The sequence below is a fragment of the Phascolarctos cinereus genome, unplaced genomic scaffold (assembly GCF_003287225.1).
Source record: "Phascolarctos cinereus isolate Bilbo 61053 unplaced genomic scaffold, phaCin_HiC Scaffold_4;HRSCAF=312, whole genome shotgun sequence".
Classification (NCBI taxonomy): domain Eukaryota; kingdom Metazoa; phylum Chordata; class Mammalia; order Diprotodontia; family Phascolarctidae; genus Phascolarctos; species Phascolarctos cinereus.
In genome coordinates this window covers 667076289-667093328 of record NW_027555847.1, presented here as the reverse complement: position 1 = coordinate 667093328, position 17040 = coordinate 667076289, and the positions used below count along the sequence as shown (strand labels likewise).

Genomic DNA, 17040 nt, shown 5'->3' with positions numbered 1-17040 from the left:
AAGCGGATTCTAATTTCTACCACTCAACAGCTGTTTGGCCACTTCTTCTGGAAAACGGGGCATAAGCAGCTGGCTGTGTTAGACATGCCTCACATACCTGTGACCTGCAGCTGTTGCCGAGAAAGCAACAGGCGCTGAAGATCCTCTTCTGACTCCACCACATGGGCATCAAAGGGCAGCTCATGGGTAGTGAGCAGCCTGGGGCTGTACTTGCCAGCATCATAGTCATCCAGGCTCTGCTGGATCAAGTCTTCCTCCATTAGCACAGCTTCCCCCTCGCCCTCGCCTTCCCCTTCCCCCTTGCCCTCGGCTCTGGCCTCTCCTTCCGCTTCTGGCTCCTCTGAGGCACCTGAGGTGGAAGGCCCTGGTTGGGCCTGATCCCGTTCTTCAGGCTCTGACCTGTGGACAGAAGGGGGAGGCAGGTAAGCTTGTGAGGCTCAGCGCCCTTTGACCTGCAGGGAACTTCAAGGAACCAAGCTCTCTCTCACACAGACATCCTGGATGGTACTACGGGAGGATGCTACAGAGCAGTCTGGGAAAGACTGTGGTCACTCTCCTTGTTGGCCCATGTAAAAGCTCCAAACTACCCCATCTTTCCTGAGTGACCCACTGGTCCATCATCTGGCAACTTCTCTGACCTCTGGAGCCTAGTTCTCTTCTTGGACTGGTCCCCCACTCAGGGGAACAAATCTCCTATGGTCACTTCCTGTGGGAAAATCCGGGGGGCTGGGACTAAGGCTCAGACTCTTCTCCTGGATGATGAACAGGGTGACCTCCAAATGGGGTGCACAAGTAGTCATCCCTTCCAGGATTCCAAAGTCAAGGACAGCCTTAGATGTAGATGGCACAAGACCACGACATCAGAGGTCAGGCATGGGCAGAGCAGAAATGAAGAATAAACCATAGGCATCCGAATAACTCAGAGCTGATATCCTGACCATCTTGTGACCCCTTCCCTGCAGCCCAAGCCATGGGTGGTCGGTTGGATAAGCAGGGGGAAAGGAGAAATAAGGCCTTTATGTACCCCACCTTCTCCTGTAGAAGACAAACCCTGCTGTTTTGGGGAATACGCACCTTTCGCTAGGAGATGATGGCTCCTTCTTGAGGATGGGGAACAGCGGTTCACTCTCAACGCCTTGCTCCTGTTTGAGCTTGTACAGTTTCTGCCGGAGTACATCCTGATGACGCTCACGGAGCCTGAAACACAGGAGGGCAGAGGGTTACTCCTCTGCATCGCCTATGATGGACTTTTCTTCTATTCAAATGCTGTCCTGAGGAACTTTACATCCTCAGCTACGACTGAAAACAGTCCAGGGCCTATGCACAGGCAAAAAGAAAACCCAAGTCAGTGGGTTAGGAAAGCCACTGATGGCACAATTAGCTCAGGATGGAACAGGAGCCCCTTACTCAAGGCTCCTAGCATGTACAACAAAGTAAATTCAAATGCTAATTCAGCATCTAGCAGGCAAAAGAGGCCTGTGCTAGATACTGGGGGAAGATATTATTTCAGTGAGCACAGTCCCTAGTGGGGGATGAGACACAAATGTAGGTACGTGTAGTTATCATATATTCTAGTTCAGTGCATCAGAGAGGCATAGAGAAAAGTGCTGTCGGAGGTCTGAAGACATGGACCAGACAAGCTTGGGAAGCACCTTCATTGTGGTATTTTTTTTTTTTTTGGTGAGGCAGTCAAGGTTAAGTGACTTGCCCAAGGTCACCCAGCTAGTAAGTGTAAGGCATCTGAGGCCAGATTTGAACTCAGGTCCTCCTGACTCCAGGGCTGGTACTCTATCCACTGCACCACCTAAGTGCCCCAGGTGCCTTCATTGTGTCCTGGGAAGATGGCCAACACCTTTATCATTCACATCAGGCGACAGGATAGGGGCCAGGCATGACTGCCCTCTTCAAGTATTTAAAGGCCATCTTGTGGAAGAGGAATTGGACTCATTCCGTTTGGCTTGAGAGGCCAGAATTAGAAACAATGGGTGGAAATTGCAGAGAGATTTCAGCACAATGTAAGGAAAATATTCCTAGCAATTAGAGCCCAGGCAAGGCAGGCTAGGGGTTTCTTCTCCCTGGAGGTGTTCAAGCAAAGCCTGGCTGCTCTTTCTCATTCAGTGCCAGATGGGCACAGAGGAGACGCTGGGAGCTGCGCTTTGTAGGACAGGCAGCAGATCACCAAGCAAAGAGGAGAGGAGGACACTTGAGATGTGGAGCAGCATGACACCGAGTGGGTGGGGGGGGAGGGGGCAGCAAAGGTTCTGCTGAGCCCAATTTAGTTGGAACATCAAGTATCGGGGGGTGGGGGAAACAGTGTGGGATAAGGGATGGAAACCTGGTACGGTGGCACCAAATGGTGAAGGGCCTCAGGACAGTGAAGCGGCATGGCACAGAGTGCAAAAGGCAAAGGCACTAGAGTCTCAGGTCTGAATTCCAGTTCAGCTACTTTCTGCCTGTGTAGCCTTGGGCAAGTCACTTGTCCTTTCTGGGCCTCAGTTTCCTCACGTGTAAAATGAGGAGCTTAGGCCAGATTACCTCTGAGGTCTAATCTATGATTCAGACTAGTGGTTTGGGATAAGCCAGATGGAGACATTACATCCCATCCCTGTAGTTCCAACATGCTCTTCAAAGGATTTCAAAGCACTTTCATGCAAGACTGTCATTAATTACCTTGGAGGAAGCTAAGAGGTACTACCTCTACTTGACTAATGTGGGAGAAGCAAGGTCTGAAGAGATCTGTCAGTGTTTTGCCCAAAGTCACAGAAGAATTTACCATGTTGTCCTCAGAGCCCAGCCCTGTATTCTGGCCCTCCCTCACTCCGCCCCAGCCCCTCACCTGGCTCTGGCCATGTGCGCCTTGAGCTGCTGCAACAGGCTCTCCCAGTAGCCAATATCCAGGTTGGGCCCCCCTGCCCGGATCTTGCCCTCGATGCCCTGGAAGATCACCTGGAGTTGATTGTAGGTCTTTCCTTTGAATACCGACTGCACATCAGAACTAACAGAGGCATTTACTCCTTCTCGACGTTCTCCTGTAGGGAGATTAGGAGAGAAACCTATCCGTAAACAAGCTTTGCTGCTTATCTACCCCACTAGTGGCACCCTGGGATTCATCTCTCCATGCATACAATGTTTCCCAACCCCTCCTCTACTAATGCCAGTCTCCTCAGTCCCACAAACATGGAAAGCTCTGCCTTCTTATTTTTGTCCATGGCCTAAAATCTGTCCTCCACACTCCCTGAAGTCATCTCATTGGTACACACATTCTGCCCACCTCTAAAGTGACAAACACAAGGCTTGTTCTCAGGCCTCTCCATTCTTGACCTCACTCCAGCAAGCCTCTGCTGACCATCTTTCTTTTCTGGGCTCTTGTGACATTGCACTCTCTTGTCCTACCGAGAAGGCAGCTCCTTTTCTCTGCTGTCTTGGGACCTCTTTCTTCTCTCTACACTATGATTCTTGGTGATCTCATGAGCTCCCATGAGCTAAACTACCATTTCTATTCAAATGACTCTCCATTCTATACATCCAGGCCTAGTGTTTCTTCTGAGTTTCAATCATTGGACATTTTAAACTCAACATCATGCAGACACCTAGAATTCAAATGCCCAACATGACTCAGTGTTCTCTTGCTTCCTTTATCCCCCTTCCTAACTTTCCTTTTTCTGTCAAGAGTACCACCGTTTCCCAGTAATCTAGGAGTCACCCTTGTTTCCTTACTCTTCTTCAAGCCCTAGATCCAGTCAGTTTCCAAGTTTTCTTGGGTCTATCTCCCTAACATATAGGCACCACCTGATTCAGGCCCTCATCACTCACAGCCTGAGTTGTTGCATATGCCCCAATCGGTCTCTCCTCCCTAGTCTATCCTTTTCACAGATAACTACTCCTAAAGCATAGGTCTGACCATGTCACTTTCCAGATTACAAAAAAAAAAAAGCTCCATTAGTATCTTATTGCCTCCAAGATAACATACAACCTCTTCTACACAACCGGGTTCTAGCCAACATTTCCAAGTTTATCACAGAAGATTACTGCCCTTCATAGAGTCTGTGTAGTTTCTCACACAAGACAGCCCATCTTTTGGCACTGGGTCTTTGCACAGGCTATTCCCTCATGTCTGAATTGACTCCCTCCTCACCTCTCTAAGAATCCCCATCCTCATTTAAAGCCCAGTTCCAGCCCCACCTCCTACAGAAGGGCTTCTTCCAATCCACTAGCTGCTAGGGCTGCCTCCTGCCAAAAGTGCCCTGCATTAACTCCTTCTCCACCACATCTCAGCTAAAGAGATAGTCACACTCTTGACCTTGTCATCGCCCACAAATGTTCTGCTTCCATGTTTATGAACTCTCAAATTCCCTTATCTAATCACTACTCTTGTCATGACTCTACCTCCTTCTTTGCCTGGCAACCCCAAACCCTGTTCTCCAAACTCAAGGTGACCTCCAATCTCCTGCCAGGGGTGGAGATCCTCTTAATAAAAGGATTTGTTCTGGGAAGTTTGTATTCAGTCAAAGGGTCTCACCTGAGGACCCAGAGGGCCACACGTGGCCTCAAGGCTGCAGGTTCCCCACCACCTGTAACTGACCACTTTCTCAGGCCACCACCTGGCACAGACCTACACTCTCCTCCCTTCTGCAACCCCAAACCCTGCTCTTTGCCCTCACCATGACTTCCAATCCTTCGATCCCCTTAATACTTCCCTAGGCCACTACCTACACTGGCTATACCCTTATCCTTTTCTCTTCTCAGCCTCCCTATTCAACCAAAAATGCTCTCTCCAAATTTACTAACAACCTCTTAATTGCCAAATCTATTGGCCTTTTCTTAATCTTCATCCTTCCTGATCTTTCTGCAGATTCTCACACTGTCAGCCACCCTTTTCTTTCTAGGTTGTTACTGCTCTATCCAGGTTTCCCTCCTACTTACGGGACTGCTCCCTCTGAGCTGCCTTTGCTGGATCTTCAATCAGATCATGCCTGCTTACGGGGATGTCCCACTGTTGAGGCTCCCAACATAGGTATCATTCTCAACTCCTCCCTCACCTCCCACACCCAATCTATTGCCAAGGTCTGTTGATTTTTACCTTTGTGCTATCTCTGGTAACTGCTCCCTTCTCTCCTCCGACATGGACACCTCCACAGCGCAAGGTCTCATCACCTCACATCCGGACTATTCCAACAGCTTACTAGTCGGTCTCCCTGACACAAGTCTCTCTCCACTCCAGTCTAATCTCCATGAAGCTGCCAAAGTGGTCTTCCTAAAGCACAGGTCTGACCGTGTCACCCCCTTACGCAATAAATTCCAATGGCTCCCTATCACCTTCAGGATCAAATATAAAATTTTCTCTTTTGCACTCAAAACCCTTCCAAGTCTGGCCCCTTCATACATTTCCAGTATTCTCATACCTTCCTCCCCACCTATGTGTGGTGTGCCTCCTTGCTGCTCCTTGCACAAGACATCCCACCTCAATTCTCAGCATTTTCCCTGGCTGGCCCCATGCCTCTATGCTCTCCCCCCTCATCTCTGCCTCCTGGCTTCCTTCAAGTCCCAGCTAAAATCCCACTTTCTACAGGAAGCTTCTCCTGATTCCCCTTAATTCTAGTGCCTTCCCTCTATTATCTCCAGTTCCGCCCTATCAAGCTTGTTTGTACAGAGCTGTTTCCTTCTGTGAGCTTCCTGAAAGTAGGGACTATCTTTTGCTTTTCTTTGTACCCCCTGCACTTAGCAGAATGCCTGGCTCTCTACACCGCAGGTTCTTAATCACTGTTTATCAACTGGCTGCCTGACTTTGTATGTGTTTTGAATTTATTTGTGTACAAGTTGTTTCCCTGATAGAATATATGTGCCTTAAGGGCAATGACTGTTTCAGGTTTTTTTTGTCTTTCAATCCCTAGAGGTAAGAATAGTACCTGGCACACAACAGATGCTCAATAAATGTTTGTTGATTAATCACTTCTTCCAGGAAGCCTTTCTTGACCTTTCCCCTGTGCATAGCGCTCGATCTCATCCTCTTATGGGTTCATATAGTGCTTAGCACTATCTGTGTCATTCATTTGGACACATTATTATTTGTACTCAGTAGAGAGTCAAGATACATCTATTGCAGACATTTTGTGGGATTGAAGGTTTTACAGCTAGAAGGCACCTTAGAAATCAAATAGACCAACCCCCTCTTTTTACAGATGAGAAAACTGAGGGTCAGCAGGGCTAAGCAACTTACCCAAAGCCCCATAGGCAATATGTAGCAGAGGCAGAATGAGAACACAGGTCCTCAGCCTCCAAACTCACTGCTCACTGAACGTGAAGGGAAGACTCAAGTTCTAGTACAAGCTCTTCCATTAATTAGTTATATCTTGATCAAACCACTTGACCTCTTTGGGATTCAGTGTCCTCATCTGTAAAGAGAGAGGACTGGACTAGATCTTTAAGAACGCTTCCAGTTTTCACAAGCCTATCAGTAGGGACTGTGAGCTCCTCAAGGGCAGAGACTCTCTTTTTCCTCTTTTTGAATCCCCAGTGCCTGGCATACAGTAGGCACTTAAAATGTTTACTGAATGAACTGAGTGACTATCCATGAAATAAATTTAGGATAAGACCTGTCCTGGTGGCTTCCCCAGTGGCCATAACAGAAACTGCATAAATGGGACCAATGCCATTTCAATGCTATTTTTCAGCTTAAAAATGTCAAGAGCTAGAAAGGACCTTAAAGACAATAGTGCGACTGCTTTGTTTTCATATTTGGGGGAGGAGGATCACAGCTCACACAGGAGAAGGGACTTTCCCAAGATCACATCATAAACCTGGCAGTACTGGGACTGAAACCAGGTTGCCTGCTTTCCTGGCCAAAGCTCTTTCTAATGTACCCTTGTTTAAAAAAAAAAATGACCCAGGTAACCATCTCCCCTACCATTACCCCGATGACTGAGACCAAATGATGGATCAGTGCCTTTAGGTATGTGTGCCCAACAGTTACCTGGCCCCTTTCCAGATGCCTCAAGCTTGCGAAGTTTGGAGATCTCATCCTCTGTAATGATGGTCATATCCCTCCAGAAATCTACATTCTTGCCCTGTTCCAATTCCATGTATACCTAAAATTGGAAGAGTAGAAAAAACTTGTGATCCAGACTCGAGAAACTGCCAAATATCATTAAGGAGAGGGCTTACTCTGTCTGATCTTGGAAGAGTGAAAGGAAGCAGGTTTGTCAGGGAAAATCTTCCTGGAAGAAGTGCATACTCAGTTGGGTTTTGAAAGATGGGGAAGTTTTGGAAAGGTAATAAGAGGAACAGTTTTCTAGGTTCACAGGACTGAGAACTGGAATGAACTTCAGAGATGATCTAGTTTGATCCTGCTACAGATAAGGAAACTGAGGCCCAGAAACATTAAGTGACTTGCCAAAGTCTTTCAGACAGTAAGCAGAATCAGGACTTGGGCTCCATGTCTTTTGTTTCTAAATAGTGGGAGCAAAGGTGCAAAGACTATCCATCTGACCATCTGTCTATCCATCCATCCATCCATCCATCCATCCATTCATTCACCAGCCAGCCATTTATTAAAGGCTCAATATATGTACACAGTGCAGTGCTACACTGCAGGCAGGAGCTAAAAATCAGTACGTGTTTGTCCTTGTTTTGATAGGGCTTATAATCCAGCAAATAGGGTATGATCCAAATACGTATTAAATGGTAACTATAATACAAAACAGAATAGAAGAGATGGAAGAAAAGACCACTTCTCAATGGGGAGATCGATCTAGGGAGGCAGCATCTGAAGGGTAAAATCAAGGCAGAAACCAGAAGAAGGAGAGGGAAGGTGAGACATTCTCAATTTAGGGAATAGTGTGAGTAAAAGGGGTGGAGGTAGGAGAGCACTACAAATGGACGAGGGGCAGAGAAACTGGCAGAGGGTGGGATCACAAGCAGGGTGAAGGAAAGCTGGGTGAACTACTCCTTGGCCTAGTGAGGAAAACTGCTACATGAGGAAGGGCCCTGCTTGGGACTGAAGGTGGATACCTGTATGTCCTCCAGAAGGTCTTCCATGTCTGACACTGTGAGGCCATTGAGGAAGGTGTAGGGCTCGTGCATCTCCACAGCCAGGTCATCGTCCTCTGCACTGATATACTTGGCTAGGAGGTCGATGGGCTTGGCACGTCCATCCCTTATGCGGATTTTAGAACTGCAGACAGCAATGCAGTGAATTAGCTTTTCAGTGGTTATCGAGTAAGGGCTACAGAGTGTGGTGTCTGGTTATGACATGTGTGGCCATGGTAAGAGAGCCTGTGAGATGGATGGAGAAAGAAAGAAAAGTGGCCCATGGACCAAAGCCCAGCACCAATCCTTTCTGGCTGGGCAGTCAGACACAAGTCACTCAACCTTGCTGGGCTGCAGTTCCCACACCTACAAAATGTAGTAATGGCTGCACTGGGTCTCCAATGGATATTGTGACCAAAGTACTCTGTTAACCTTAACGCACCACAGGGCTTACTAAGCTCAGTGTGTGGTCACAGCCATAATCTTCATGGGGTTCACAGACTGGTAGTGAGCTGTGGGCAGAGGGTACACAAGCTGGTCAGTGCTTGGAGCCAAAGCTCATGGGGGTGGATAAGTATCAGGCTACGTGCCCCGCCTTCCCCGACCCCAGGAACATACAAATCAACGAGAACTTGGCAAGCTAACAAATGACGTTCAGCCTTGAAGGGAGTACTTTTCACCAGTGCAAAGACAGTGCGGAGAAAGGGGCGGGGGGAAGAGAAGGGCCCATGAATCCAGCTGCCTTTGGGCTCCTGCATCTCCTCCCATACGGGTGAGGAAATGTCCCTCGGTTCCGTGATTCTGGACAGCGAGATCCATACCTCGCCAGCCCTCAAAGCGCTCTGCTCGAGGTTTCCTTTAATCCCTGCCAGGCTTGTGCTCTTGATTAACCTGGCGGTGGCCCCCGTCTTCATTGCCAGTGCGCCTGAGCTGGCCTTGGGAATACTGGACATCCTTGGTGAGGACAAAGCCCCTCCTCTTTCCCTTAACTGCTCAATAAGGACTTTATTTCTGATGGGACAGCTCCAGGAAGGTGGAGATCAGCACTCAAAGCCACAGAGTCCGAGGGGATGTGTCCTAACTTCAGGCATTTCCCCCTCCCACCCGGACTCCAGCGTCACCCCTTGCTATCACAAGCAGCAGACACGGACACACCGAAGTTTGGCCTGCTGAAGGTGGAAGTTGTCTTCCTGTTCCTCCCACGTTTTGAAGTGCTCCGCCTCCTTCTCCCTCTGCAGCATCTCCAGCTCTTGTTCCCGCATGGCTTTCTCCCTCTCTCGCTCCAAGCGCAGCTGCTTCACCTGAGAAACGGGGGAAGAGCTGTCATGAGGGTGGGGCGGCGCAACTGAGGGGAGGAAACGAGTTATTCCTAGCAAGGAACTACAGAAAGGGGGGGAGGCCTGAGGGCCAGGAGATGGTGCCTGGCCCTGGCGGTGGGGCTGGGCTGAACTCCTACCTTCTGCAATTCTAGTCGATTGTCCTCCTGGATTCTCTTGTTTCTCTCCTTCAGCTCCTTCTCTTCCAGGTGGCTGATCCCCTTCTTCTCTAGTGCCTGGAAAAGACACACCCATGACCGGCTGAGTCCCAGTTTGGCATCTACAAAGGGCCTACGCAACGGCCTTGTGCAAATTCACCAGGAGAGAGTACAGCGATAAGGAGGGATCTTAATGTCCCCTCAGCTTTCCACTACACTGCAAGGTAGTGAAGGTAAAGACTACCCCAGTCAGCTGGTCACGGGATCAGAGCCCGTGCAGTTGGAAGTGACCGCTGCTGATCAACTGAAGCAGCCCTCACATTTTGCAGAAGAGGAAACTGCCGGGCTCTTTGCTTTGTTCAGTTGCTTGCTTTAGGATCTCATGCCCAAGCAAGCTTTAGGAATCCTGACGTTAAATCCAACATTCCTTCCATCGAATAAGGGGTTCTTAACTTTTCTTGGGTCATGGGCCCACGAATCCAAAATAATGTTTTCAATGCATAAAACACAAAGGAAACCAAATACATGGAAATACAGATATAATGATGTAACCTTTTTTCTCCCTTCCTCTGAAATCTATGCATGGATTCCTTGGGGGTCTGGGAACACAAGGTTAAAAACTTCTAGGCTACACTCTACGCTGTACTGATTTCCTAAAAGAAGACTGCTTCATGAAATCTTCCTGAATTAATCAAAGGAGAACTAAGCACTCCCTGACCCCTAGAGAGGAACTGCCATGGTTCTTATTTCCAATGGTTTCTACTTCTACCTTCAGCCCATTCTTGCTCTGGGCACAGTAACCAAATCAGCAATAAGAGGGTATGTCACGTAAGTCAGCTCACTGCCCGTGTCAGGTGACTGTCCTCAGACCGAAGCTTCTATTCTTGGCCATCATTCTCCGATATATGTGTTTTCGCCTACTAGGATGTAAGTTCCCTGAGGGCAGGGGTGCCTCTCTTTTAATATCTGTATCCCCAGTGCTTATTAGCACACAATAAATACTTAATAAATTTGCATTCACTGAAGTTATCTTAAGGTCTGTTGTGGAGATGATTAGGATTATTTTGCTTGATAGAAACTTGGCTTACTGGACATTATAGGGAAGCTTCAGCTTGATATGAAGATAAACAATCAGAGCTATTTAGAGACATTATTGGAAGTTAAGTGGAGGCTGGCTTTCTATTTGATGGTGGGCATTATAGAGACGATTTATACTTCAGGGAGAGTTAGACTAGATGATCTGAGATCCCCTCTGACTGTGGGATCCTATGAACTGGGGAGGGGGGGGGGAAAGGATGCAACAGATACTGCGAAGGAAGAATATAAAAAGTTGAGTGACCAAATGGGCCAGGGCACAAGGGGTGAGAAGACCAGAAGTGAGCCAGCAAAATATAGCAGGAAAATCATGGACTGGGAGTCAAGAATTCTGGGCTCTAGTCTACCTTCTGGTCAATGACTGGCAACATGGCCTTGGAAAAGACATTTCTCATAAAACGTAAACTCCTGGAAGGCAAGGAATGTTTAATTTTTGTATTTGTGTCCCCTGGGCCTACTACAGTAACTGGCCCAGAGTCAAATAAATGCTTACTGATTGATTGGTTCCCCATCCTGAACCATGATTACCCTATTTGTTAAAACAGGTTATTAAACATTATGATCTCAGGTCTCTGCTGGTTGTATGATTTGCTGTCCCTGCCCAGCTGCACTGCTACGCGTCCTGGGAAGGTTGCAGCCAAGGCCTCACCTTGTTCCATATGAATGTTCCTAGCAGGTTATTGTCTCCAAAGGGGTTATCAGTATTGGTGTAGCCCATATACTCTTCACCCCAGCCCATTTTTTCTCTCTTTTTCCGTTCTTTGGCCTCCTTCTTTGCCAGTCTCCGGGCCCGTTTCTCCTCTGGTGTCTCAAAGGCCTTCATCAACTCTTCCTGCTGCTTTTTCTCTTCCTTCAGCCTCCGTCGCTCCTGGAGGCTCAATTTCTTGTCCAGGGCCTCTTGAGGGCTCTGAGAGCGGGGCGGTGGAGGGGATATAGAAGATGCTGAGGAGGTGGACGATCTAGAATCATGACGCCTCCTCCTGTGTCTGCTCCTGTGGCCCCTCCGTGGCTCACTTCCAGAATCTGACTGGGAAGGCTCCCGAGATTGGGGCTGTGGCTTTCTTGGGCCTCTCTGGTTCCTTTCAGAGGTCTGATATTTCTTTGATTTCCTCCTATGTCGCTCTTCCTCAGAATCTGATCTGTGGAATAAATAAAAATATCTTTCATTATGAAAGATACCAAAGGTTTTATTATTAACTCTACATTAACTCTCAACTTGTAGATCCTGTGACGTGAAGATAGCAGGGAGAGATTTCCCATAGGATCACAGATCAAAGAATGTCAGAGAAAATATGAAGAAAATTAAAGATCATCTAGTCAAACCTTATTATTTTATAGTTTAAAGTATGGGAATGGCAGATTCCTGGACAGAGGAACCTAGCAACAGTAAATGTATATATTTCTTGCCTTCTCAATGGGTGGGGAAGAAACTGGAAGGAGGGAGAGAATGTGGAACTTAAAACTTGAAAAAAAGTTAAAAATAATGAATTCATTATTATTATTTTTTAAAAAGAATAAATGTACCTGCAATTATGAATATACGATCAAAAAGGCTTTACAATGAAAAGGTATGAGGAGAGAAAAAACTGACAATGTATGTCAGCAGTGTGGCCTAGTGGAGACAGCTCCAAACTTGGCCTCAGGAAGACCTAATTGCAACTCAAAACTTTTTCTAGCCATGGGACTCTGGGCAATTCATTTGACCAGAGCCTCAGATTCCTTACCTGTAAAATGAGGATAATAATAGCACCTCCCTCAGAGGACTGCTGCGAGGATCAAATGATATGTATGTAAAGTGCTTTGCAAACCTTAAACTATGACTTAAAACTCAGCTATTATTATTATTCTTGTTATAGCCAGATACCATGGACAGCTACAATGCAGGAAAATGAATAGCAATTAAAAACACCCAGAAATTTTAGAGGAGACAAAATCCAAAAAAGGGACCAGCAATAAAATCCACAAAATAGAGATCCTAATGCAAGACATCAAATTTGAACTAGGAAGTATGACTGAGATTTGGTGGAATGAGATCCATGCCTAGAACAGGGTTTTCAATGCATATACCGTATTCAAAAAGAAACAGATTGGAAAAAGCAGGAGCAGAGCAGCACCGGACATTAAGAAGATAACTTCTTACGAAAAAATATGGAGCAAGAGGAAGCATGGCAAAGTATGTTTGGGCACAGACCTACACAGGTAAAAGCCAAAGAGATACTGTCACTGCACATATCACAGACCACCTGGACAGAAAGGAAATAAACGTTTGGGTAAGAAGATCACAAGGCTGGCATAAAATCATGAGACAGATTGATGGGGGGGCGGGGTGAGCTTCAATTACCTGGATGTCTGTTACAGCTCTCTGCCCAAAGCAGTGTGGCTAACAATTTTTTGACTTGTCCTAATGATAACTTCAAAAACAGCAGAGGCAAGTACTATTAAAGCGGTACAGAGGCAAGAGCACTGGCTTTAGAGTCCAAGGAGCTGGGTTCAAATTGTGACTCTGATGCTCCCTGTGAGACAGTGGTCCAATCCCTCATGGCCTCCCTTACAGCAGACTGGCAGGACACTATAAGGACAAAACATCGTATACACTGTCAGACAAGGTTTCTGTATTGGTTGTTTTTGCTTAATTTTCTGTGTCACAAGAAGGGTTCAAAGAAGGTAATGTGAAATGACAAGTGTAAAGACCAAAGACAATTAAGAGTTTTTTAAAAGCAGTATTAGGAGGGGCAGCTAGGTGGAGCAGTGGATAGAGCACTGGCCCTGAAGTCAAGAGGACCTGAGTTCAAATCTGGCCTCAGACAAGACACTTGACACTTACTAGCTGTGTGACCCTGGGCAAGTCACTTAACCCTAATTGCCTTAAAAAAAAAAGCAGTATTAGGAAAAAGGATCATCAAAGAAATAGTAAGATAATTCTAATCAATGACAGACCATGCAGTTAGTTGCTCAGCTCTCACTTTGCTTCTTTTCTCCACTCAGAAGAAGGACTAAAATGGCTCCCAGGCATTTGAAACTCAAGACAACAGGGAGAGAGTAAAAGAGTACCAACTACCTACTCTTGATCAAGCCGCCAGGCTCAGGTAAAAACTATATCACGCAATACTGAAAGACTGGTAGACATGACTGGAGAAGTTACAATCAGAAATGAAAGTGATGATGGGGCAGCGAGGTGGCACAGTGGATAGAGCACCAGCCCTGGATTCAAATCTGGCCTCACAGACATAACACTTGCTAGCTGTGTGACCTTGGGCAAGTCACTTAACCTCACTGCCCAGCCAAAAAAAAAAAAGAAATGAAAGTGATGCAACAACAAAAGGGATCAATAAAAAAAGAAATTTTAAAAGGCTAGTCCTTTAACCTCAAGCAGCCTTTGGTATGCAAGTGATTACAGTTGTATAACCTATTTTCAGAGATTAATAACAAGATATTTTTATCTTCTTTCCTGAAAGATCTCCTAGGTTGCTCAGTAAAGTGTTTTCTGAAATAAAAAAAATTAATTTTACAGCTATGTGGAACATGGATTAGAGAGAAGGGAGAAACTGGAAGTAAGATTAATTAGGTGGCTGTTGCAGTAATGTGTTAAGAGCCTGAACTATGGTGCTACCTGAATAACTGGAGAAAGCAGGACAGATGTAAGACATGCTAAGGGGGTGGAACTAATAATATTTAGCAATAACTGAATATGGGAGGAGAAGGAGGAAGGAACAGTCAAAGATAACTCCAAGGTTGTGAACTAGGGTGAAATGAAGGATGCTGGAGCCGACCCAAAGAAACAGGAATGGGTTAGAGAAAGTTGTGGGTTTGGGGCAACAGATGAGTTCACATTTGGATATGATAAGTTTAAGAGACCTGTGGACTATCCAGACGAATGTCTCCTGACAGGTGATAACACAAGAATGAAATTCAGGGTAGAGAGCAGGGCTGGATATAGAGGCCTGGGAGTCACAGAATCATAGATCTAGAGCTGGAAGGGACTTCAGAGGCCATCTAGCCAAATTCTTTAATTTTACAGATTAGTAAACTGAGATTGAAGGAGGTCAAGTGGCTGGTACACGGGGAAGGTAAGAGTTGAACTCACGTCCTTTGACCCTGAGCCAGTGTTCTTTCCATTGTACCATGCAACCTCCAAAAATACTTGTTTGCATTGGGTCCTTTGAGGGTCCATTCAAACCCAGGAGAAGTGACATCCACTTGGTGATGATGAGGAAGGTAGAACAGTTATATGGAGGACTGATTAGACTTTTACTGACTAGTAGGGGGCAGAAGCAATGGGTAGAAAGTACAGAGGCAAACTGAGGCTTTCCATTAACTTCCTGACCATCCAAACTGTCCAAAAGAAGTTATAGGCCACCTCTGGAGGTGGTTAGTTTGCCTTCACCGGCCTTCAAGCAGAGGCCTGATAGTCACTGTCTTGTTTATTGCAGAAGGGAATTCACGTTCAGGTGCATGAGGTGTTACATTAGGTGACCAACTCTGAGACTGCGTGAACCCAGGAAAGCCAATGAGGTCACTGGGAGAGAAGAGGGCCTGGGATGGAGATGTGGAGGGCACTCACTGAAAAGGAGCCAGTACTTGCAAAACGGAAGTTTTATATGTTCACAGACACTATCTCATTTGATCCTCAAGACAATCCTGGGAGGTACGTGCTGTTGTCGTCCCTATTTTATAGTTGAGGAAACCGAGGCAAAGAGACTTTGGTGAAGTGACCTGTCCAGGGTTAAAAAGCTAGTGTCTGAGGCCGGATTCAAACCCAGGTAGCGCTCTAACCCCTGCGACGCGAGCGGCCTACGCACGACGGGGGCGGGGGTCTGGCAACCCACCCACCCACTAAGGGCCCACCAATATCCTCTCGCTGAGGGCAGAGCACACTGGACCACCCCAGACACACCCACACGCACACGCAGGGCAGGCCCTCGTGACCCAGCGCCCAGGGGGTCTCCTCACCCCGCTCTCCGCTTCCGGCTCCGTCGTCGCCGCCTCTTTCTCCACTCGCTGTTCTCGCGTCGCCGCCGTCCATCGCGACTCCGACTCCGGCTCCGGCTCCGGCTCCGGCTCCGGCTTTTGCTCCGTCGCCGCCTGCGGCTTCTGGAGCCGGGGGAGCGCAAGCGTGAACACGAACGAGACAGCGAGCGAGACTCCCAACTCCGACCCATCAGCCAACCCGGATACAACCGCTAGCCCCGCGCGCCTCAGAGGAGGAAGGCCCTGGACTGGGGAGGGCCTTCTTCTATGCCCGGCGCAGGCTGCGGCTGCTCTAGGCAGAGCCAGTTTGCTTAATATTAATAAATAAATAAATAAATGCCACACCCCAAATTGGCTGCCTCCAAAAAAGCAGAACTACCCCTTCCCCTTTCTCCACCTCCAATTGGTCTCCATTTTTTCCTAGTAAGGGCAGGCGTGGCCCAGGCCGCCTTCTCTTTGTGGTTCACTTTTCTCAGGCATTCTTTCGAACAGTCCTAGCTCCTTGCTTTTTTTTTTTTTTTTTTTGCCAGAGGCCAGGCAGAGTGTTCCATTGGAGGATAACAACCCGGAAGTGACGTTCCGGGAGGCGGGGTCCTGGGAAATGGCTTGGGCTCCAATTCCACGCAGAACTTGGTGGAGGAGTTACTTCGTCTGTTGGAGACCTCGGCAGTTCCCGTGGGTTGCTACTATTTCTCTCTGAAACAAAACTTATCTTTTCCTATAAAGCCATTTCTCCACGCTTCCCAATCAATCAGCGAGCATTCATTAAGCGCCTGCTGTGTGCCAGGTTCTGTGTTAAGGGCTGGGGGTAGAAAGACAAAAACGGTGTAGTGTCTGCGTTCATTCTCATACAGGAGACTGCGTGCGCGTGTAAAGGTTTGTTCGCACCGTCTTCCGAGCAGAGAACCGGGGGATGGGGAGGGAGTAACATGCAGAAGGCGAGTTTGTGTTGAGTCCTGGAAGGAGTGGGGGTGAGGAGTGCATTTAGGCAGAAGAGACAGTGCAAAAGCTCGGAGTGGGGAAATGCAGTATTGAGCATGTGGAACAGCCTGAAGGCCTATTCATCCCCGTCACAGAGTGTGTGGAGGCTGGAACCGTAGGAAGGGACTCTGCTGCGAACAACTTTAAAAGTAAAACAGGGCTTTTTCTCCATTAGATTGTGAGTTCCTTGGGGGCAGGGACTGTTCGCTCCTTTCTTTAACTCTCCAGCGTTTAGCACGCTGCTTTGGACGTATTATCTATCATTATTAGCTGTTATTATTCTTGAGCAGATATTTTTTCCTATGGGTAGTAGGAAGCCACTGGAGTTTGCTGGGGGGAGAGGACGGGAAGAGAGGGTAATACAGTCAGGCCTGCAGTTTATGAAAATGATTTTGGAGACTTTTGACTGGGAGGCCAATTTAGGAGGCTATTGATATTAGTGGTGTAAATATGGGCAGCTAAGTGGTCCAGTGGATAGAGTGCCATGCCAAGAAAAC

At 47.3% G+C, this 17040-nt stretch overlaps 1 protein-coding gene across 1 annotated transcript in view; it reads right to left on the bottom strand.

The window, feature by feature from the left end:
- CACTIN (cactin, spliceosome C complex subunit) overlaps positions 1-15802 on the bottom strand; it is a 30498-nt gene extending 14696 nt beyond the window's left edge. The window contains exons 1-9 of the mRNA XM_020969334.2: positions 15545-15802; positions 11244-11733; positions 9482-9577; positions 9181-9326; positions 8008-8170; positions 6971-7085; positions 2837-3029; positions 1075-1197; positions 98-399 (exon numbers count right to left, since the gene is read on the bottom strand). Coding sequence (XP_020824993.1) covers positions 98-399; positions 1075-1197; positions 2837-3029; positions 6971-7085; positions 8008-8170; positions 9181-9326; positions 9482-9577; positions 11244-11733; positions 15545-15753 — 1837 coding nt within the window. The 5' untranslated portion in view covers positions 15754-15802. The remainder of the gene's footprint in view (positions 1-97; positions 400-1074; positions 1198-2836; positions 3030-6970; positions 7086-8007; positions 8171-9180; positions 9327-9481; positions 9578-11243; positions 11734-15544) is intronic.
- Positions 15803-17040: the final 1238 nt, after the last annotated feature.